This window comes from Topomyia yanbarensis, chromosome 1, assembly GCF_030247195.1.
Source record: "Topomyia yanbarensis strain Yona2022 chromosome 1, ASM3024719v1, whole genome shotgun sequence".
NCBI lineage: Eukaryota > Metazoa > Arthropoda > Insecta > Diptera > Culicidae > Topomyia > Topomyia yanbarensis.
In genome coordinates, this window is record NC_080670.1 from 214,448,080 (window position 1) to 214,471,163 (window position 23,084).

The window sequence follows — 23,084 nt, forward strand, 5'->3', positions numbered from 1 at the left end:
GTTCGAATTGCCTCATTTTCTAATTCTGACATGTACTTTGTTTTGTCAGAGTCCGGTTATCGTAGCCTACCTGTCAAAAAGCACAAATGCCTGTTCCCCTATTCTGCGATCAACTTCAGTTCTGTCGATGTCGTCCGCTAAGCCAAGATGCATGTAGAATTTCGCACACCAAACCTTCGAATTCTACCTATGAGTGTTATATTGAACAACAACTACTTCAATCGTTCTAATGCCACAAATGATTCAGATAATCAGTTTTGCCTTGTTCCAGTATTATCTGCCATGTTACGTTTCACTGTATCGTACGCAGCCTTGACATTCATAAAGAGATAAGTCCAGACTCCTGCAATTATCCAGGATTTGTCGCAAGGTAAACATCTGATCCGACAAAGAATTCATCTGTCTCCTCAAACTTTCGCCGATGAGCAAATCCTTCTGCATACGCCTTTCCAAACACTGAAGTCGCCGAACCGCCATCTGGTAGCTGTCCGGGAACTTGAAGCAATCGTACTTCCAGAGAAGCCCAGTCTCGAATCGCTGTCCGACCCGCTTAGTAGTTTCCATCAGGATCCGATTTGCTCGCTGAACTTCCGCGGACTCAGGATGGGCGACTTCCATTATATCCAGACTCTTGACTGCGAAAAACTTCTCTACAAGCTGAGGTAGGGTCTGCTCGGCCTCTTGACACTCGCATATGTGGAAACTATGAACAATATCTCCTGACCGTAAACCGTCCATCCCAAGCGTGATTTTGCTGCTATCGGCTCTCCCTGTCGGCCATCTCGTAGCCTGAGTGTCGACGTAACGTGAGCGTTGTCGTTTCGGATGAGGATATGAGGTACCACTTTATCGTAATCATCGACCGGTAGGCGCTTCAGGTACGGAAAGGCTTCTGCGAGTTACGCGTACCGCAAGGATTGTCGTGGTAAGTTCAGCTTGCTTACGGTGCGCACGTCCGACACAGAATGTTTGGATGCCCCTGACCATCCTGCTATTTCCAATGGAACTCGTTGAGAATTAGCTTCTGATCTCTTCACGTTCGCCCACTGCAGGCACAATGGTTGCGAATCTCCTGCAACCCAAGCTCCTTTACCAACTCTTCTTCAATCAGTGTTCTCTCCGAGCCATCGTCCAAGAAAGCGTACACGGACCCAGATCGATTGTTCCCATACAAAGTCATTGAAATAATACGAAAAAGCGTAGTCTTCCCAGCGGAATGATGGTTGGTGACAGCTTTGGAAATGCTTGGCTTAGCTTCATTCAATTCTGGCTTTGACCCATTCTTCGCCGAATTGACGTCATTCCTGAACTTCTTACAGTCACTTCCTGGCGAATTTCCGTTTTCCCTGGCCTTCTGGGTTTCCTTTGTGTCCTGTTTGGAGTGCAGCAAAGGGTGATGTCGCCGTTGACATCCATCGATGTCGCATTGCTTGCGAATTTTGCAGGGGCACCTTCCGTGTGCTCCAAGACAAGACAAGCCGAGTTTCTGTACTGTTTTCCAGCGTTCTTCGAATTTTTTCTTGTCGAACTCTGAGCAATCTTTCATCCGATGCTCCGGGTTTTTGCAAGTGAAACACGCTGGGCTTGATGGGCGCATCCTAGCGCCAACTGCTTCTTCCTTCGTCGTCATCGGAGAAGAAGAACGGAGGTTTACTTCTCCGCAGTGCTGCTTGTATGCGACCAGTCCAGTTTCATATGTGCTGGAAGCTTCTCTACCAACTCAAACAGTCTTTCCTGTTTTGGCGCAGGCACCCCTCGGATCCTCTGCAACAACGTGTGGATCAGCGATCCCGGTCTACCATATAGTGTCTCCAACGTAGCTAAAACATTCGGAACGCTCGTCGGTAGCAACAGTCGACTCCGCACCGACTCAAGTGCATGTCCCTTCTAACACCTCGCCAAATTTTCCTCGCACGAAAAACCGCACCTCTGAGTAGAGTTAACTTACGAGTTAATGAATAGCAACAAGTCTTCCGGATAACCAGAAAATAATGGTAACTCCTTGTTCATAACGTGTCTTGCTGCCAATTGTCACGGTGTCGGTCCCCAATACGCCTGCTCGTTATGCAACGAAGGTTACTCCGCGGGTTGTGGTTGTTCCTGCTGTCCCAATTGGATACCTGGCGGCGCCGTCTGCCTTCTCGAAAACCTTTGCACAGTGGGAATCACAGACGATAACTGGGTACGACTGGGAATACTCTTCTCCCAGTAATTCTTCCACTGTCACTGAACCTCTTCTCGGGCCTGTACTGTCTTGGTTCACTGCGGTCGATTGCCCGGCGGTTGGAAAATTCGGGTTACTGACTCACGGAACGACAAAGCAATTACCTGCTGGATGAGGCTGGGAGAGAGGAGAGGGATAGTTTTGAAAAGCATACACCTGTTTGGGGATTACATTTGGGATGCCTTTGCTAGGCCCGTCGAGCGCGGAGGTAACCGAGAAAATGTTAGTCTGACCTCTACCAACTATTGGCGCTTCTGTGCTTTCGACCCGACCGATAATACCCCCTAACGTTGGCTCAAAACCTGATTGCCCTAACGAAATACCTGCCAACGCTGCTTCTAGAATACCCTCGTTAATGCTAGTTGGTTGCTGCATGCCGTCCTGCCTAGCTTGAATTCCAGTTGCTATCGTCGCGTTACTCGTATGAATGGCTGGAGCCTTTTCCGTCGGGACAACCAACGTCGGCGGCCTTCCACTGCTATATCTTTCTGAAGGAACACTGCACTGAGATGACACTCCGGTTCCTTCCCCACCTAGGTCGATCACCTCTCTCAAACGGAATAACTCGTTCATTACCGCCTGCTCTAGTTGGAATTGCTTCCGCTCAAACCGTGCTTCCTTTTTCTGCTTCTCTTGCTCCACCTTCCGATCATACTTCCAATTCTGTACGCTTCATCGCCAAAGCCTTCCGAGTCTCAAGTTGTAGGCGAGCCCTTTTTTGCTTCGGCACTACAGGTTAAAGAGCTCGTTCCCGCTTTGCTGTTAGCCTTGCTTCCAGGTGCATCGATCACCGGAATCTGCGCCGACGGTCTCTGACAGTTGGCAAGTGTCGATGCAATGCTGTACACAGGTAAAATGCCACCACGAATCACAGTGACAACAGCTCCGTGTCAGGTTCGTTGCACTGGTTACAGTGTGTTTCCGCGATGGGGGTACTTCTTGTACTATTCGGCATAGCTTTGTGGTTATCTCGAGTGATCTTTTAGTTTGTTGGGATAGATAGAAGTAGACTTTTCAGCAACAGCTTGTTAAATGTTACAAAGTGAACCAGATAAAAGCTGTTAAATGTTTATTAGTCTGAAGTTTGTTTTCAAATGAATCTAAATCTACTTACATCGGTCACTCAATAAATCCTAGTTATTCCCAGCAGGTTGTCTTAATGCGGAACAGTACCCTTTGAGAACCTAACCTCAAACTCCAAGCAATTCAACCCGTTTACAGTTTCTATAGGGCGCAATCCACGGATTTCTGCCACCTGTTTCAGGGTTAATGTTGGATAACTCATCTTCACTTTATGTACTTACGAATATTTCAGTTTTTTTCTAACAAATAGCAATATCGTATATCCTGGCACTTCAAATTCGTCACCGCTCGCTAGTATCTTCTTTTTTCCTCCGCTCTATTGGCATCTAGTCTATAAATCTCACTACTTCACACTACCTCTATCTCACCATCTCAAAAGATCCTAGGGACGCGGAAAATACTCGGTTGTCATTCACCGAGGGGTTGCCGACATACCGTAACAGTTCGTCTCAACGAGTATGATGGTCTACAATACAACTTTATAAGCAATGTTGAAGAATGTAGAGAATTCCACAATCCTTCACTGCACCCGACGGAAGCAGTCGTGAGTACAAGTGCACGTATTCAAGTCAGTAATCCGGTATTGTTCCAATTAATTTCTGTAAAGCTACGCTACAGTGATAAGTCAATAGATTCACAGTTAGCGGATTGATTAGGTATCGTTGGTGTCCAGGAGAAACTAACCATAAAATGGACGGCCTATGTTACATTTGTCGAAAAGGATTCACGGCTGTTCGATTTATGGGATCATCAGTAGGATCAGGTGAAAATATGCTGCTGTAAACAGTTCACAAAGTTGAAAAACGGATGCTAACACAGCAGTCTATGAAGGGAGAGGTATCCAAGCAGAGACGTGGCATCTTCCTTCGTCGGCAGTTCAGAAATGCCCATCATGCTAAATAATATCCACTGTTTTACCCCAACGGAAGTGAGAATAGGGTCAACTGTAGAGCCGATAGCAGATCTATGGAAGCTCGGATGGACGGTCTATGGTCCGAGGCAAAGACATGGTTACCTGGGGTACCACCAGGATGTCAGTAGCGAAGCTCTTCTTCACCTGTTGAAAAGTCACTAAGCTCGGGAAAAATCGGTCGTAACAGTATCACGAGAGCCAGTAGGGCACATGAAATCCTAGAGTGAATTATTCATCGCGTTGACAACCATTTCGAAGCCGGTCTTCTGTGGAAAACGGATGTCTCACTTTGCACGGATGAATGGCCTTACGAAAACTTAAACAGTTGTAGAAAAGGTAGGAAAATAATCATGTGCTGTTCAATATAATTTGTCAAGAAGAAAACCAAGAAAAGGGATATGCTCATCTAGCTGCTTACGATGAATAAACGTCTTAAATACGAAAAAGCTTCGGTCCTGGAGTGCTAAAAAATATTCTGAAGTATGTAGGGCTTTCCTGAAGTTAAGTCTCTTTCCTGATATTCCTGAAGTTCAAAGGTTCTCCACATAATAAAAATGGTTTCAAAATTTAGAAGTCCATCTCTCTTCTGATATTCTTCTCTTTTTGGATCGAATCTGTTAGCGAAGGGGGGACTTATCTGTGGAAGATTCTCATGGGTAAAGCTTAGAGCTGTCATCCGAGAGGTTTCGACGAAAATATCAAGTTCCAATCGCTATATCACTTATTCATTTTTTTTCGATCTGTTCCCCTGTTACATACTAGCTAGTAGAGTCATATTAATCTGTTTGTGTAGTTCTTGTAACTAAAGTTAGTTTTCTTCTGGTAGCATTTTGTAGCGGCCGATAGTTATCGACCAGTATCATACGATTAAACTTTCGTAACGAGCGGAAAACATTCAGCTGCCTCTCTGTAATCGGTAGAGCCACTGTGTGTACAATCCAGGTAACCGCTTGACTGCACGGACGAGTAGTCAAACTTCCAAAGTAGGTAAAGTATGGATATCTGTTGGCCCCTATGAGATCATAAATGTTGAACACCGTCGGATCCGGTAATGTATATGTGGTTCCCGCTCGTCGAACTTGATTCAGGGCCTTAATCCAACCGTAGTCGCGTTCCGCAGTGCTACTGTTGAAGAATATCGAAAGCACTGCTAGACCATCCGTGTACGCTCGAGCATCCTGAAACGAGTCATATTTCTGGTTGAAGAACACCAACTGCATTTCCATGGAGTATCGACGTCCGTTCGTCACGTGCTCGGATCCTCGGTCGGAAGTTTCTCCCCAGTGGAACTGGAGTCTTACGAATTCGTAGTTCGTACGACCCAGAGTACCATTCCGTGCAATGAATTTTTGGTTACTCTCATATTTAAACCTGTAAATGGCTGCAGTTGGAACGAAAGACGGTTTAGAAATCAATGTTTGGTACGCTATAGTAGCCCACCTGAACATCCGTCGTTGGTTACTGTCACCTCGGTTGGGTTCAGATTATATCTCACCAATCTCAGCCTTATAGTGTCAATCGTTGTAATGGCTTTTTGTGTTCTTAGATCGATAGGGCTTTGATAGTCTCCTCTGCAAAATTCATCGATGTCTTGGCATCTTTCACCGTTGTCGGTCACACTTGGGTCTTCATAGTCATCTGAAAATCTGAACACTTTAACTTTGATCCGGGGAAGCATAAAAGCAGTAGACGATACTTACCCTGACTCTGAACCAGAGCCAAGCAACACAGCAAAAGAACCAGCGATTTGGGCTTCATAACGTACACTGTGCATTGGCAAACTGCAGGCACTGCCCTTTTTAAGGCATTATTATCACCATTTTTGTCGGCGACTAGTAATGGTAAAGTAATTTAGTCTAGTTAAGATAAGCTTCAATTAATTTTCCCCTAGAAATAATAATAATGTTGAAAAGAGACGCCTATATTGACAAGTTGGACGTAGTGTTGTCTGGAAATAAGTCTACGAAGAATGGTCTTTTATTGCGAAAAGTTTCATAAAATCAGGAATTTCGTTATTTATGTTAATGTTTAAATTTTAATACAAGATTTGTGTAATGATTTTCAACTAAATCGTGCAAACTTGAAGTCATTTCATTCAGTACAAGGGGAGTTTTTACAGTTCCAATTCTCACGCTAACTATCTGGCCAAAATTGGAATCAAATTTGAATGAATTTGTGAAATTGGAAAATACACCCCTTTCAAAAGTGAGCCTATCATACCGAAGACTTGTCCAAAGCTTCACCCAGATCGAAGTGGGCCGTGCCTAACTTTGACTATTCCTGTCAGAAATGCTCAAAATCTGTACAATTTTTCCTATGTTCTGTTGGTGGTATCATCTAAAACCATACATCAGAAACCACTGCAATAGTATAGTCTGTGCAGCAGTTCGCCGAGAAAGCGGTCAACGGCTGAACGAGAACCGTCGCTACCATCATCATCATCATCATCACCAGTGCTGCTCGCGCACAACACCACACCGACAAGAAGACCAGTTTTCACTTCGACGTCGAGTCAGCGCAGGCCAACCGCCGTGAAATGAAACCATTCATCGGTCGTTGTCAGAGTTCGTTTCGGAGATCCAGGCATGCCATGAACGTATGCCATGGTGTAGCGAGTGGTCACCGAGAGAAACGATTGTGCGTCGCCAACGTGTGAAAAACGGTCGAAGCGAAAGGCAAAAATGTGAAAATTTTCTAATTCTCCAATTCGAGTGTTACGCGATACCCCCGGTCACAGTGGACTTTATAACGCCGGTGCTGGACAAAGGAAGGATCATCATCGTGTAGAGCTGTGGCCGGTCGGTTTACGAAAGGTTACGATTTTGGAACTTCTTCCGCGCCGCGCCTTTACCTACCTACAACAATACAACGAGTGGGACGTGTCGGTCGTCAACATAAAGAGAGTGAAAGCGATCGACTAATGGGGACACATATTTCGCCATTTCCAAACCCGATATGAGGACACATTTAGATTACATCGAACCGGCCCACGCAGAAGACCGACAGCCACACAGAGATTGAAGCAAAATGTCTGCTGGGTGTTGCCGCAGGTGTCATCGACTTTTTGTCTTCGTTCGTCTTTTTTTTCATTGCTGGTTTCTTTTGCATCTAGCGGGCTAACACCACCACTAGCAACTTCTCATAGGTAGATTAAGAGTCCGAAATTTCTTCGCCAGGTTTTTGTGCCGACCTATTCCGGGTCGGATCTTTCCTTCTACCTTACGGTTCACGGTGTTTTTCAGTCGCGGTGTTAATGAACTTGTTCATAGTTTGTGGCTCATGGCCTACCGCGAACTGGATAAAGAAAAAGGTAGCTGGGTTTGGCGTGTGCGATCATCTTCGCAGGTAGCTACTGACAGTACGTATAGGGACGGGACTATGGAATAATCGAGTCAATGACAATGGGGAAATGTCCTTCACCTGGCTTGGTACATAGCTCCCTAGGGGATATAGTGGTAATTGGGAATTCACAGAGAAAGATGTACAAGAAAACCAGTTTCCACCCAGGAACAGTGGTCGCAATGGTACCAAAACGTGCCTTTTATTAATTGCGCTCTAGGAGTTGATTTAAGTGATATAGTATGTTGGGAATACCTTTTTTACACTGAATTGTGAATAATTCACCTAAAAGTGAGACAGAAAATTTATTTCTACCGACTTTCGAGATTGTTTTGAGGTTAGTGACCTAGTTATAGAAAATAATACAACGAGAAAACTTGCTAAACAAACTCTCCAAAATGGAATAGGTGCTTAGAAAAAAGCGCTTTGATTGTGGGAGGCTCCAAAAAATCATTTTTTCATTAGAACTTTTTCCAGAGATTTTTTCAATTTTTCAAATGTTCGATTAAGTTGTTAAAATTAGGAATTACAGATATTTGTCGAGGACGTCCACATTTTTCATTTTAAAACTTAAGAGTTATTGAACAAAGTAGGTTTAATATACCGCCATTTTGAACGTCAATTACTAAAATGTGGAAATATGTGGAAGACATGTCGATTCTATGAGAAAGACAGCGAAAAGTACAAGAAAAATTACTAGTCACAACGGGCAGCCATGGCATTACACATATAAATCCAGAACTCTTAGTTTCTTTAATCTCAAACATACAAATTATTCATGAATTAACACGATTTTAAATGTACTTATAGACATGCAACAATTTTGACTGCATTTAAAAGAGTATTTATTTTATTTTGATGAGAATGGTTTTCAAGTCACATTTTTTGTAAATGAATCTTCTGATGGAATAGCTTTTTTAATAGAAAGCCTCGGAGCATATTTTAGAAAAAGAAGCTGCAACCCAGATGTTTGCTTATTTTATAAAAGAACTAAAATAGTCGTGACAAAATGGTATATTTTTATGAATTTTACCAACTTTTTTACTACTATCAAGGAAGCAAAACCGATCTACATTTTTACTCGAAATTCGGCTCCATATAATAGCAAAATTTATTCGATTGCTTTACACCCAAACATCTGTTTCAGAGATAATAACCACTGTCCAATGTTTCAGGCTACAGGTATTTCAACTGGAGACAGAAGGTTTACCAATTTCACGGAAGCATGGAAACGCAAGAAAGCCATCGGTAAGAACGACGGTAGATTAAGGAAGTCGTCGGAAGCATGAGCAAAAAGCGAAAGAAGAAAATATATCCGAAACAAATTAGAGAAAGACTGTTCAATTCAATCGTGTGGCCCTCAGGTTAGTGTCAGTTACTGATGAGTGGAATACGAAACACAAAATCAGCTTTGTCAGTAGTTGTGCCCTTGTGCGCAAATCGGATCATTTAAAAAATGTTCGGTGTTGAAACCGATTGATTGAACGCAGCAAGACACAGTCTCGGTCAGGCACGTAGCCAGAGGGGGGGCTAGGGGGCTAAAGCCCCCCCCGAAAATTTTCAAAAATAAATTTAAGAAACAACATGTTTTTCGGTGACTCTTAAAAAAATTGTATCTTGTTTGGTTTCAACAAATTAATGCGAGAATTGTGAGGAAGATTGCTATTTCGAACACCGAAGACAGCGGTCAGGATATCTACTCAGTATGCTGAGTGTGATAAAACAGTTCCCTTCATATTGTGTGACTCGTCGGAAGACAAACGAAACTGTTACTTTAATTCTTGCTGTGGGGATCTGTCGAATGATTGAGTCGCAGAAGCAAGAAGTAGTGCTCCAGCCAAATACGGAGGCTATTGACTTCAGGTCTTTTCGCATAAGATCGATCTTATGCGAAAAGACCTGAAGTCAATAGCCTCCGTATTTGGCTGGAGCAACATTAATGATGTGAAATATTTGCTGAAGGTGATTATGGAGGTTATGCTTACGAACATCGCCTTTAACGAGTTTAACCATGTCAGGCGTTCAGTGCTGATGCCATTTAACAAATTAGCCCAGGCGAAACCAGTCATTTTGCATAACAACTTGTAACATGTGGTTGATCCTCATATATATGGACGATGAGAAAATCAATGCTCGGCTACAAGATCTGATACCACTTACTTGCACCGTGGCTATTAAAAGATTCCTGTCACATTTGGAAAAAATGGTATTCATTATAAAGGACACATCTAGGAAGTATATTAAATGGTGTTTTTGTGGTGAAAATCTAGGTGAACAGACATATTTCCTCCAACCTGACCCTGCACGTAAAAATTGAATGCGATAGTATTATTTTACACATTATATCTTTGCATATACATAGTCTCCAAAACCATTTCCTGAAAAACAAACATTTGCCAAATTTTGGCTGCTGTTCGGATAATATTGACGGCAAAAACTGCGTCTAGTATCTCAAAATCAACGGTCGGCACCATCATTGAGGAAGTCGACACTCGTGACCCGTCAGAAATTCGCGAACATGGACATGGCAGTAACCACTATGATGATAAGGAAGTGTACGAGATAGAAATGAACACCACCGCGACACTGTTGGTTAGGAAAAATATTTCTCAGCCTAGTAAATAGTTCTCCACATGCAATCGCTAGTTGTTCGCACGAGATCTGTAGGACAACCATTTACGTTTTATCACTTTCATTGTTCACATCATGGAAATATATTGAAGACACAAGGCTTCATTTAGCTAATGCATTGAACCGAATAAAATAAACGAAATATATAATAAAATTGCAGAAGTTTTATAGAAAAGTGAGCTCAAAAACTGTCCCAAAATGAGAACTTTATCGCTAGTGGTTGTGTCTAACAAAACTCAGATATTATGTTATATATTAGCCAGAATAAAGTTAGTTAAAGCATAAGCAGATTGAATTTCTGTAATAGGTTAGTGCACTGTACGCTTAGTAGAAACATCAGGCATCTCACTCAAGCGTGCTAGACAAAAACATTTCCGTTAGTTGAAGACAATATAGTCGAGAAGACAGTTTTTGTTTTCGCGTCATTTTAATGCAATAGTATTTCTGTTGACACTCAATTTCATTTTATGCGGAGAATGCGGTCCATATTTAAACATTATTAGTCCGCAAAGTAGTGATATTTTAAACAATCGAACAATAAGCAAGAAAAATTCCAAAAAATAAACAAGCCAAAAAGTGGTAAAACAGCGGTTTTTCTGAGGTGTTCATCAACCCAAGAATTGTATACCGTCGTATATTACTAATGTTGTTCACATACAGAAACGTACATAGTAGCGGTAGGACTATCTGTTGTGATTTTATCCTTACTTTTCAACGGATGTCAATAGATGCTAAACCACATATTAGTCAATCAATCATAATAAACTTAATGTTGTAAGCAGCAGCATTTCTGTCTCTTTCGATGGTTTCCAATTAATGTCCATGTAAGTCTAAAAACGACGTGACGATACAGTGAACAAACATCAGTAGCCTATCACGGAGAGCGACTAAAATGTTGTAACTAGTTGAGTCTACAGTCAATAAATTGGGATTAATGTTTCGATTTCATGTTTTCGTTTTATTTGTGTTCGTTATGGAATAAAATGAGAGAGATGAGCAGAGATCACGAAGAAAAAGAGAGAAAAAATAATAAATAAATTGAAATCGACTCAAGAGCAGCTGTTCTATATTTTCTGGGCACTCAACTACAGAACAACAGAAATCATCAAAGAAAGTTGGCCTTACACCTACGTTACTCTTCGACAGAGGTGAAGTAAGTGCGATGTATACCCGTCCATATGTCGGAATAAAGAGATGCTGAAATTATTGAGCTTGTTCATATTTATAATATTTCTTTTTTTTTTCAATCTAAAATTTTATTTGAAACGGCTCAATGCGTTAGCACAACTGATCCGTGGGTCTTTTAATTTTTTTTACAATAAGTAAAAATAAAAAAATTCTAAGAATGTCGGTCTGCCAGATCTTGTTGACGCAGTTTGCTGCTGCGTGTTGAGATCGTTTTCCTTGGCGGTGAGGCCGCTTGGTGGTCATTCAGTCTGCCTTCTCTCGCGTTATCGTTCCCGTCCATGTCGTCATCGGTACTGCTTTCTTCCTGTTCACGATCAGAGGTTCTTATTTGTTTCTTGTTCTTATGGGTCGCTGTTGTATATCCGTCTTCATCGGTATTTGCTTCTTTATTGGCGATGCTAGTTGTTGGTTTGGGAGCGGTTGTCGTGGTCGTTGTACCTGCATTATTGGGTAATTGGATCGTTGTTTTAGGTTTATCTGAAGGTATCGGTGGCTGCGTGTTAGAGTTGGCTGTAGTAGATGAGTTTTGACTAGTTGCTTCGGCGCATGTTTTTCCGTAGTAGGCTGTATAGTTACAGAATTGGCATGTTGGGGTCTGCCCGGGATATGTAATTAGCGTTGTTTGCTTATAGGTCACGCCATCCTTCGGTGATTTGCATTCGATAGTCGTGTAAGAAGGTATTGGTTTAGTCACTCGCATTCTCACAATACGAACGCCATTGGGAATGCCGGAGAAAAAATTTCTCCAGGCATTCGTAATAGATTCTACTTCTCCATATTGCGACATGATTTGTTTGATGAAATCCTCCTTCGTGCGCGGGGCCAAATCATGGATACGCACGTCCACCATGTCGTTTTCCATATGCACGGGGATCTTGATTCTGGTGTTATTAAATTCGACCTCGTGTTGCATGTTGTTCTTTGCAATAAAGTTTTCGGCCTGTGCTAAGCTTCTAAACGTGATCAAAACACAGTTTTTACGTGATGTAGCTGAATGTAGGTAACTTCAGCGAGATTAAGTTCCATTTTCACTTTAACTAATTGTTCCACTTCCTTAACTGTTCGTGTTATCCCGTAGCACAGGCACTTTTGCTTCATTTGGCAAACTCATTTTACTCCGCAGCCGGGGGCAACGATACAATTTGTATGTGCACTGATATAGAACAATAGCTAGCTTGATTCACTGGTGCCTGTAGCCTGCTATAGCGTAGCAATTTTTTTTGCTTCTGCTTTTTGCGACATCAGAAGGTAGACCTTCTAGTTCTTTTGGTAATACATTTAACAAATTTCACGTACCGTCAAGTCCCCAGTTACCGTTCGTTTAGGTGGATTTGACGTGACTTCAAATCCTGTTTTTTTATCAAAATGAAAACCGCCCTCATAGTCACCGTAAAAATACCTATCTAAATACGTCACAATTTAGAAATAATATAAAACTATTACCAACAAAACGAGAATAAGTAGTTGAGGACATTTGTTTGGCACCAGTGCACGTTATATGATCAACTTACGGTGTATTTAAAATTTTGATTCAACTTTAGTTGGAATGTTTCAATAAAACGATGAAACGAAAGGATTTGGGATCTGGATCTCTCCGATGGATTTAGGGAGCTAGTTCTTTAAATTTCGTGATTTTGAAACTGCACGGTGAACGACACATGCACGGCGACTGGCGATTTGAAGGAAAATTAGAAGATATTAGTAATCAGTGTTTTCATTCGATTTGTAGACAATTTTCTTTAATCAATTAAATTGTGGGCAGTTTCCTTCAGTTGATTTAATCATTTAAATTTATATTTTGATCCTATTGATTACCAAAAATCCTTCCTAACTGGGGTTCTAATCTACCCGACCAAGGCTAGTCTTGAAAATAGTTTCATTTAAATAGAATATATCAAAAAATTGTGTTAGCATGATGCCTTGGAACTGGTAATACTCGCAGAACACCAGACAAAGAAAATAGAAGTTGAACCGTCTCTGCGCATCTACAAATCGCTTGCTAAATCAGAAGATTTTGTACGAATTTCGACATTCTCTTCGTTCGAACATTTTATGGATATTTTTCTACTCATTTCGGTTTAGCATCTTCTACGCCTTTTAAAGGTGTAGCTTGGAACACCTAGTGTTTTCCAGCACCGTCAAGCATTGTCATATTCGGTTAGCGCATAAATACTGTGAACTCTAGAATATACTTTGTTGTAACGAGAGTAAGTACTATAACCTTTCTTGTGACAATGAACATATTTTTAGGATTGTCTTTGATTTGGAATTGATTTCATTATGAACTTTTCAAAATTTAATTTAGTTTCTAGTGACTATATCAAATTGTCAGAATTAAAAGCTTTATGCAATTTTTTTTAAGCCCCTACCGAAACAAAATCCTGGCTACGGGCCTGGTCTCGGTCCTATTAGGTACGGGAGGGCCTCAAAATCAATGCTACTGAAGCGATCAACAAGGTTCTCAAACACTGGTATAGTCAATAGGGTGGGACAAAAATTAGATTCCAGTTCCGAGCAACTTTTTAGGTACCATTTGGGTCCTAGAACAACTGTGGAAATTCTTAGCTCGATCGGTGAAACTATATTTTTGCGCCCACTGTTTAAAGTTTACATGGGATTTTGTATGGGAAAATGAACTTTTACAAAATAATTTCTCCAGGAGTCGCCCATTACTTCTTAAAAATAAATCGTTACGTGGCTTTTATAGAAAATTTAACAAAGAAACAAAGTCTCGAAAACCACGAAACGATCTGACGCTTGAGAAAAAAGTTATTAAGCAGAAACCGATTGATGCTCTGACGATTGATAAAATATTCATTTTTTCTAGCACCACTGCTGTTGGTTGTCCAATTATACGCAATTTTGTTTTAATCCTCTCTTAATGTGTCGAAATCGTTTATCTATAGTATTTGGCCACTTCGAAAGGTTTTGAGGGATAAATGGAGGCTTCTTTTGTACATAATGAGAAAAAGTTAAAATTTTTGTGTATAATTAGATCGTCAAAAGCAGTGATGCTATGAAAAGTGAAATTTTCATCAATCTTCAGGGCATCAATCGGTTTTTGCTTAATAACTTTTTCCGCAAGTATCAGATCGTTTTGCAGTCTTCTAGACTTTGTTTCCTTGACAAATTTCCTATAAAAATCAGACATCTACTTATTTTTAGGAGATAACGGGCGACTCTTGGAAGAATTAATTTGTAAAAGACAATTTCCCCATACGAAATCCCATGTAAACTTTAAACAGTGGGCGCAAAAATATAGTTTCACCGATCGAGCTAAAAATTTGCAGAGTAGTTCTGGGAGCTAAATGGAACCCAAAAAGTTACTCGGAGCCAAATTTTATTTTTTTCATATAACCATGTCCCACTCTAATAGTCAAGCGACCTGATGGAACAGTGCTGGCAGCTAAAACGGGAAAGCAGAATAAATTGATTGGAGAAAGAAAATTGAAAACTAGTGCTACGGTTGCGGATATATTACCCACAAGTATGTCCAAAATCCAAAGAACGACGTGCACGAGCACAGGCAGCGGAAGTGTCCATGGATCGTGACACCGCGTTGATTGGAGCTGAGCCAACGGTGTGTCAAAATGCAAAGAAAAATATAATTTTGATTCTTGATCCATAGAAACCATCTAAGGAAATCTATCGACATGAAGTAGTAATGTGCGTTTGGATGCTCAGTTTGTTCATTCCCAACTTAAAATTCAACTTACTGTTGCTGGGTACACTGATGGACATTGGAGTTAAAGTCAACTTCGAGGAAGATCGTGCCACCCTACCAAAGAGGGGAATGTCAGCTATCAAATTAAAAAAATTGCTCTATATAACCATGGAGGTGGAAAATGTAGACAACGTCTTAGCGATTGGTACTGAAGATGAAGTCAGCATACAAGATTCGTGACACAAGCGCTACGGTTAGTTGAACTATCGAAAACATACTTAAACTTCAATGATCAGCAATGGTCAACGGATTGGATAAGCTGAAATCAGAGGAAGATTTCTGCAAAACCTGTGAAGTTACAAGTCAAAGACTTTAGACCCCCCAACCAACATGTCGCTGAAAAAAATCACATGAATGTTTGCGGGAAAATTACATCTCTATTTTGTGGCGATAGAGAAGAAGGACCAGGTATTTGAATACTTCAAGATATATTTCAGTAAGCAACTGTTAACGTTTTATCACAAAAATGGCATTCAGATAGAATCAGCGATTGCTACTAGTCGAGTCTGTAGCAGTGTACGATGTAGTATATGTAACGAACAAAAGCACTGGAGCCGAGATGTGGCTTGGTGAAAAACCAAACGTTAAGAAGTTTACGATATTGGGTAGTTTGGTTTTATCGTGGACACCAAAGCAAAAACGTAGCAAGCTTGATCCAGCCAGTAAGCGATGTCCATTTCTTGGATACGCACCACGCGGCGACCGAGCATGTAATCCAGAAACGAGAAACGACACAAATGGGTGGATGCACGACAGAACGATTGATTCTATCAACAGTTCCTCAAACCAAAAAATTGAAGATTGACAAGATTCCTGAAAACAGCTGTGTAAATGTAAGTTACTCCAGGCAACAATGTGACTGCTGACCTACAAAGTAACGCAAGACATTGTAGAATCGTTTGCATTCCCACTACAAGCAGTAGATAAGGGCTACTTCCAGGGCGAGGCAACTCGGAGGACTAGTGGTCAAGAGTGCAGGAAAACTCAGGTTCCGAGATTTTATTTCATCATATAGTGTTCCTCAAAGCGTTCAATCGTAACCAAATGTGTGTCTGCTGACACGTCCGCTTTATGGTTTAAAGCAATCTCCAAGGTGTTGGAGGAGTCAGTGTAATACTTCCATGCAAGACCAAGGCTTTGTTCATTAGCACTACCGTTCTGAACGAAACCTAGTAGCAAGCGGCGATCATGGTATTCTCGCTTGTGCCCACGAATGTGTGTAGTTAAATACGGTCGTAGTCAGCAGTGAAATTTGAATTAAGTCTCCGTGAACTCTGGACTCTTGCGGCTTAAGGAAGTACTCTCAGATTGATTCGCTATTTTGTGAGAATCTCGTCGGAGTGCCAGATTTCTTTCAACAGAATCTGAAAATAATTGAAGCGTGGACTCATACGAGAACCAAACATCGTCATCAGAACTCTCAGGGCTTTTCGCTTCGTAAGCCGGCGATGTTGGGATGTTCAGCACATGGACTACTAGCTGACCGTTCCCATCCCTCTAGCACTGGCCCTGCTGGTCTAGCTCCCGGATCATCATCTAGTGGAACATCTTCCTGATATCACTAGTCAGGGTAATGGGACCCTTGCAAAACCGGGTATAAGCGTAGTGTACAACAAGAACAATAGGTCGGGAACCCTGAACAGCGCCGAATTAAGAGACTCCAAGTGCCTTGACAGCTGCTTGACATACCATTCCCGGTGATATTGGAAGCTACCATATACTCTGATACAACTGCTGCAAGTCATCTTCTGTTAATGGTTTCGACAGCGACTGATACCGATGGAGTGGACGTTCCACAGGTCATTCCAATATCACCGTATCGACAAGCATATACTGTTGCGGCGGCTTCTCCCGTTTCAGATGTGACCAGTATGCTTCGAACGAATAGTCGGTTAAGGGAATAGCCTCCTCACTTGATCATGAAGGGATCGATAGGGGGAAGAGGACACGAAACTTGCCAAATATCGCTAGAAGAAACGACCGTCAACGAAAAACTTGTTCCGAGCTTTGTTGACTGTACGCTGCTGCTAAAATTGAACACCTAACATGGTGCAGACCTTGTTATTCGAGAAGGCCTGCCCTTTGAGCACGTACAACTGAACATCCATTAAGAGGTCGTCGCTGCACGTATCCCTTTACCGGTACAGGTACCAGGAGTTGGTATCTACTGGAAGTCCCAGTAGCGTTCCCTGGAGACTTCAACGGACATCATATCGATTGAGGGTCTCAATCATCGATCACGCTTGATCAGTTTATTGTAGAAACGACATTGTCCAGAAAACTCATGATTCTGAATAACTGTTCTCCGCCATGGAACGACCCTTCTACCGGAAATACATCGACCTTCTATTCTAAAAATCTGGTTTGCAAGTTTAGCGGACGCACGGACACACACAACAGCGACCATCTCCCGATCACGTTCTCCATCAATTGGTTGGTCGATCGTCTCAGCCGCAATAAATGCTTACCCCGAAGTAGTGTATCATGGCCCAAAAACTGGATTATGATAGTACCCCGGAGGGAAAGAAGTCGTTAGGCAACTTAGAAAACATCTTTGCGCCTTTCGACGTCCAGATACATCAGATTCAGACAAACAAACAGCACCTAGAAGTATCCCAGTATGAAGAACAGCAACACGAAAAGTGGTTAAGTTAGCGAAAGAAAAGTCATGTAAGGGGTTTCGTGACAAATATTTCGGTGAGCAGCACTACGACCGAACTGTGGCGAACGGTGAGAACCGTACGTGGAAACCGACAGCGAAGCACCGTAATACAGCAAAACAGCCTTGAAGAAATAGCTGAAAACCCAAAGAAACACTCGAAACAGAGGTCGGACAATTAACATTCTGCTAAGGTCCTTGAGGTACGAGGACGGGCAGGCCGCGAGCAAGGCTGTCCAACAGTGGATGAAGAATGTTGGATGCCACTATGTCGAATAGCTTCTACTGCATCCATCGATCGAGTAGCTGTTTCTAAAACAAACCGATTGAGGATCCTCGGCGTAACGCTCAATCGGAGCTAGAAGAATTCGAATCCTTAAAATGAAAGGAAGTCAAGCATCCGCGCATTGCTTCAATTTGGATCGGCTAAGATTACTTCGAAACTGATGTACGGGATTGGTCTAGTGAGCAGAGGCCAAACATCACGGTATACATTCGCTTTGACTTAATTTGACTGTGAGCAATATTCTGATCGATTGTGATATCCCAACGAACTTTCTGTAGACCTAATACATATTTTGCTTCTTCGATTAATACTTTACAACTCAAATAAGCCGAAAGTTTCGTGAACTATTGTTTGTGTTACTTCCAAAATAGATATAAAAAGCACAGTTTTTCGACAATTTTAGGACAATTAAATTATATCAATTTTCCGGTGAGATTTAAAATGTCTATCCAATTGTGATTATATCAAGTTTTATTTTGCGTTTCGAACTCATCAGTAACTGGCACCTTCTTGGCAACCAGTTACACACTAAATCTAAAAAGTCACGTCTTATGTGGTGTTCTCCATCTACTGTTACTGATCGGTGGCTAATGAAATCTGTTACAAATAATGCTAAAATTACACAAATTTGTGAAAGTGGGCGAATTAACCTCAAAATACTATAGCGGGATGCAAAGCGTCCTCAGACGTGGCATAGCACTTTAACAATGTGGTTCCAAACCAATGCTTTATAAATAGAAGCAGATTGGACGTATCGTTTTCCACGACAGTATGTCATCGGCCTTAAGGAACCCAACCCAGAAACGACGCGATTTGTCAACCATTAACTAATTAACTGTCGCGACATCCGCTTCAAAGATCCATCCTTCTTATCATTATAATGGATGCAGACCCATTCGAAGGGGTCTAAACACCTGAACTAAAACTACAGTGCATCGCAGTAGGCATTGATATTCGCCGGTGCGAAAAGAACACAACACCCGTTCGTTCGATCATCCGCATTGATAACCACTCACTCTCCGCGAATTACTTTCGACAGTATTTTTATTCACTATCTGGCGATGAACTAAAAACTGCTGCACGCACCTCGCGACACTCACCGAGGACCACCGGCGTCCGATATGGCGCACCTCTCTCTCTCTCTATGCTGCTACACCGTATATGTCTGGACAAATCAACAACCGCCGTCGCGAGCGACGCGACGATAAATGATCGAAGCAAGCTTTTGTGTTGCCGTGTTGGTGATCGTCGTGGTCATCACCAACAGAGCATAATTGCAACGCGTTAGTGGTTGTACAATTCGCGATAAATTCTTCTACAGTTCTCTCTCTCTCTCTCGTTGTTTCTCGGTGATGACAGCACATATCGTTATTCACTCAGTAAACCACCCGCAGCCCGCCTCGCATGAGTGCTGAGTGCCCGTCAATTCATTCACTGGCTTGGAAAATCACGGCCTGCCCCGTGAATATTCGTCAGTGAGTTGAGCGCCGTCGAAGAGTGAAGATCGTCTCTCTCTCTGGTCCCCGGATATTAGTGGTTTCTGTTTTTTTTTTCGCAAGATCTCCCGGATACGTGGACGGTTTTGAACGGAAGGGCGCGGAGGTGATCGATCGCTGCCGAGATTTGCTGTGAGGGTGAAAGGAGGACATATTGCCGAACGCAGTTTGATTTTTTTGTGGTTTGTCGTGAAACGGGGGCTGATTAAACCGTGAACAACAATCCGACAGTGTGTGAGAGTGAAGTTTTGTGAAAGTGCCACTACTAGTCGCGCCCCAGGACAGGACAGGCCGCCAGGAGGACGTTCGTTGATTCTAGTTCAGCTGCGGATCGTGCGGTGTGTAATAATTGATTGCAAGAAGTAAGTGTTGCGCTTGGAAATCAAGTTTCCAAAGTCGACGGCGACTAGCCAGCCGACATACCTGTTCTGCTTGTTTCCGAAAGGTGTTTCCTCTTCCATGCCTGTGTTTGTTCCTCTCGTTGTGCCTTTCTTTTGCGCTGTCGTTCTCCATTCGTTGAATGGGACACAAGTGGGTTTCGATCCGGCCATGGGACAACGACGACGGATGGCTTATTCTATTAACCTATACAAATATCGAGTTTTCTTGGCTTCTACCACACGATCGTGAGCACGGTTGTTGTTGGTTGGTTTCGCGCTGCAGGCACGGTTCTCGCGATCGTTGGAAGGAATTACCAAGAGTGGCCCATGTGATGATGATGATGGCTTGTTCCAGAACTCCAATTGCACCACCAGAGACGCAGAAAGCACATTCGTCACTGTTGCATGTAGAAACGAGGGTTTTTTTTCTAACGAGATTCGACATGGGCACGACCATCCGTTTGGCATACTAATGAAACCAGCTTTTGCTGCAGCGCAGTCTTTCTCGTGATTGGATTTTATTACTTTCAACTGAATCTCTGATGAGGTGGGTACAATCAGTCAGTACCGTGGCGGTGGGCTGCAAGCAGAAAACCTATGTGCAAAAATGGTACTCTCGGCAGGACCCGAAACCCTGAACGGCGGGCAAGAACACAAACCGTTCCTAATATGGTGAAGTCAGCCGAGCGTAGAGAGACTAGGGCGGTTCTATACGGTTGCTGGTATCTGAAATCTATGAACAAATTGTGCAGTTGAGAAGAGGATTCGGTTCAAACGTACCATCGCTCAGCTCTGGTTCCTCCAAATGGCAAGCTGTCTATCACTGTCAAGAAAAAATAACAGTTTTAATGTAGAGTGGATCGTATTTAACTGCCTATATTTTTTTCGCGAAGCCTCCTGTTTGGAAATTTAATCTTCGTGAACTTTCTGGTTCCGTTCCGAGCGACCGATCATTCAACGATGTTAAGAAATTAATTCACGTGATTTTTTGAATTCAGTGCACTTATGAATAACGAACACAGATCGAAAAAGAAAAAAACGCATGGCCATCAAATTAGCCCACTGAAATTATAAGGTTGAACAATTGTTACTTTTTGGGGCTGGAGGGAGCTTACCCAGCGGATCGAAATTAGTGTGGAGAATTGGAACTAAATTGTAAAGATGAACCAACCAAAGGAGGTTGGTTGTTATTATTCGCATCAGTGCTGGTGATGTTAGCTGGTAGTGTGTTACAATTTTGCTCGATAAAAGGTCACTTATCGAATATTATACGAAATCAGATCGAAGAACTGGAATCGTGGGGTCACAGAAGATCATCGGATAATCGAATAACATATGCTTGTTCGTTTCATATCATTTTTTGGTGAACGCGGAGTGAGTAAACTCGTAATGCACCGTAAAAAATAACTGTGGCCGACCCACTAGGGCATAACAATGCGTATTTACCCCGCATATTCGATGTGGTACCTAGTGGACCATAAATGATTCAAATTAGAGACAAATGTTATTTCAAATACCAAAACAATCTAAAAATCCGAATTGAAAAATTCAAGCTTCCAAAATCCAAGACTCCGAGGATTCGAGAATTCTAAGGATCTGAGGCACAGACAATCCGGGAATCAAAAATTACAAGAATCTGAAAAAGCAAAGGATATGAGAATCATGGCATTCGAGAATCCAAGAATCCATTTATCCAACGGTCACAGAATCAGATCTTAGTAACAGAGAATCTTATATTCCAAGAAGCGGGGAAACCGAGAATACGTGGATCTAAAAATCAGAGAAAACAAAATTCTAAGAATCAGAGAATTAAAAAGTCCAAAAATTGAAGAATCCAAAATCTGAGGATCAGTTTGAGTATCCAAAAATTCGAGAGTCTGGGGATCCCAAAATCTGAGAACCCTGGAATCTAAGATTCGGAGAAATCTAGAAACCCAAAATCTGAGGATCCCAAAAGCCGAAAATTTGAGCATAATTCAAAAACCCCTAATCCAATAATTTGAGAATACAAGACTCCGAGGATTCGACAATATGAGAGTTCGAAAATTTGAGATTCAAGAATCATTGGGACACGGATCTTTCGATGGTTCTACGCAAGTGTAATTTCGAAAATGCTTCAAACTTTCATTTTTGTTTCTTACAATCATGATATTTAGGAACAGTGGAAAAGTTCTCTCATTCGTTCAATTTTTTCCCTGATTTAGTGATATGATCAAATGACAAAGTGAATTTTTGGACACAGTTATCTATATGGCCGATATCAGTTAATCGCGGAGTGAGTAAACTCGAAACGCACCGTAATAAATAACAGTAGCCGACCCACTAGGACATAACAATGCGTATTTGCCCCGCAGGTTCGATGTGGTATCTAGTGGACCATAAATGATTTAAATCATAGGCAAATGTTTCAAATAACTAAATAATATGTCTGTAGCTGAGAGAATGATTCATAGGAAATCGATTTGATTCGGAAAAAATAACACGCGGTAACAATTCTATAAAATATTGTGTACTATCGATTCGTCTGAAGACTGAAAATCTTTCCACTCCGAGCAGAGATACTTTTTCCCCAATGGTTTCGTCTTACGTTGCACAGTGAGGAAAAAGTATAAAAAATACGACATTACTTAATAGTTTAGAAGGTAGAAGGCTAGGTGCGCTCATAGGACCAACGAAATTACACAGTTTATTTTAGTGCATCTCGATCGTATCTCATCAGTATCTGACAGTGGCTAAGCACCAGACAGACGCCAAATTCGAATACAAATACCAGTTACTGATGAGGCAAAGTCGAAACGTATCAGGTGTACCCAAAGACAGATCATGTAGTCGTAACTCGACTCTATCATCATTTATCTTAACCGTAAACGTATTCAACAAAGAGTTTCATATTGGTCTTCTAGATGAAGTCATCTACTTGGAGGCAATTGTGAAATTGTACCAAAACCATATTCCGTATATGCTGGAATTGAATAAGAATAACTTTGTAGTTGGCAATACTCACAGACGTTTACATTTTATTCGTACAATTTTTTGTGATTTTTTCGGTTAATATGCTAATCTTTTGGAAGGATTCAAGTTTATTGGTTTTTTTATAAAACTTTAATTAACCTACTCAAAGCAATTTTCTTAATCAAATAATTTATTTTTTGCCTTTCTCA

At 41.7% G+C, this 23,084-nt stretch overlaps 2 protein-coding genes across 2 annotated transcripts in view; both read right to left on the reverse strand.

Moving 5' to 3' along the window:
* The window catches only part of LOC131692223 (low-density lipoprotein receptor-related protein 2), a 120,005-nt gene that overhangs the window by 55,361 nt on the left and 41,560 nt on the right, over window positions 1-23,084 (reverse strand). The gene's annotated exons all lie outside the window — the stretch shown is intronic.
* LOC131692231 (carbonic anhydrase 2-like) lies at window positions 4,900-6,039 on the reverse strand. The gene is made up of 3 exons (XM_058979154.1): window positions 5,921-6,039; window positions 5,661-5,858; window positions 4,900-5,601 (listed from the first exon to the last, which is right to left on the reverse strand). The coding sequence occupies exons 1-3, from the start codon at window positions 5,976-5,978 to the stop codon at window positions 4,997-4,999; spliced, it is 861 nt and encodes a 286-aa protein (XP_058835137.1). The 5' UTR covers window positions 5,979-6,039; the 3' UTR covers window positions 4,900-4,996.

Coding starts and splice junctions, on each gene's coding strand:
- LOC131692231 (XM_058979154.1), bottom strand. CDS start 5,978: ATGAAGCCCAAATCGCTGGTTCTTTTGCTGTGTTGCTTGGCTCTGGTT. Junction 5,859..5,920: donor GGCTCTGGTTCAGAGTCAGG/GTAAGTATCGTC, acceptor TCAGATTTTCAG/ATGACTATGAAGACCCAAGT. Junction 5,602..5,660: donor AACCAACGACGGATGTTCAG/GTGGGCTACTAT, acceptor TTCCAACTGCAG/CCATTTACAGGTTTAAATAT.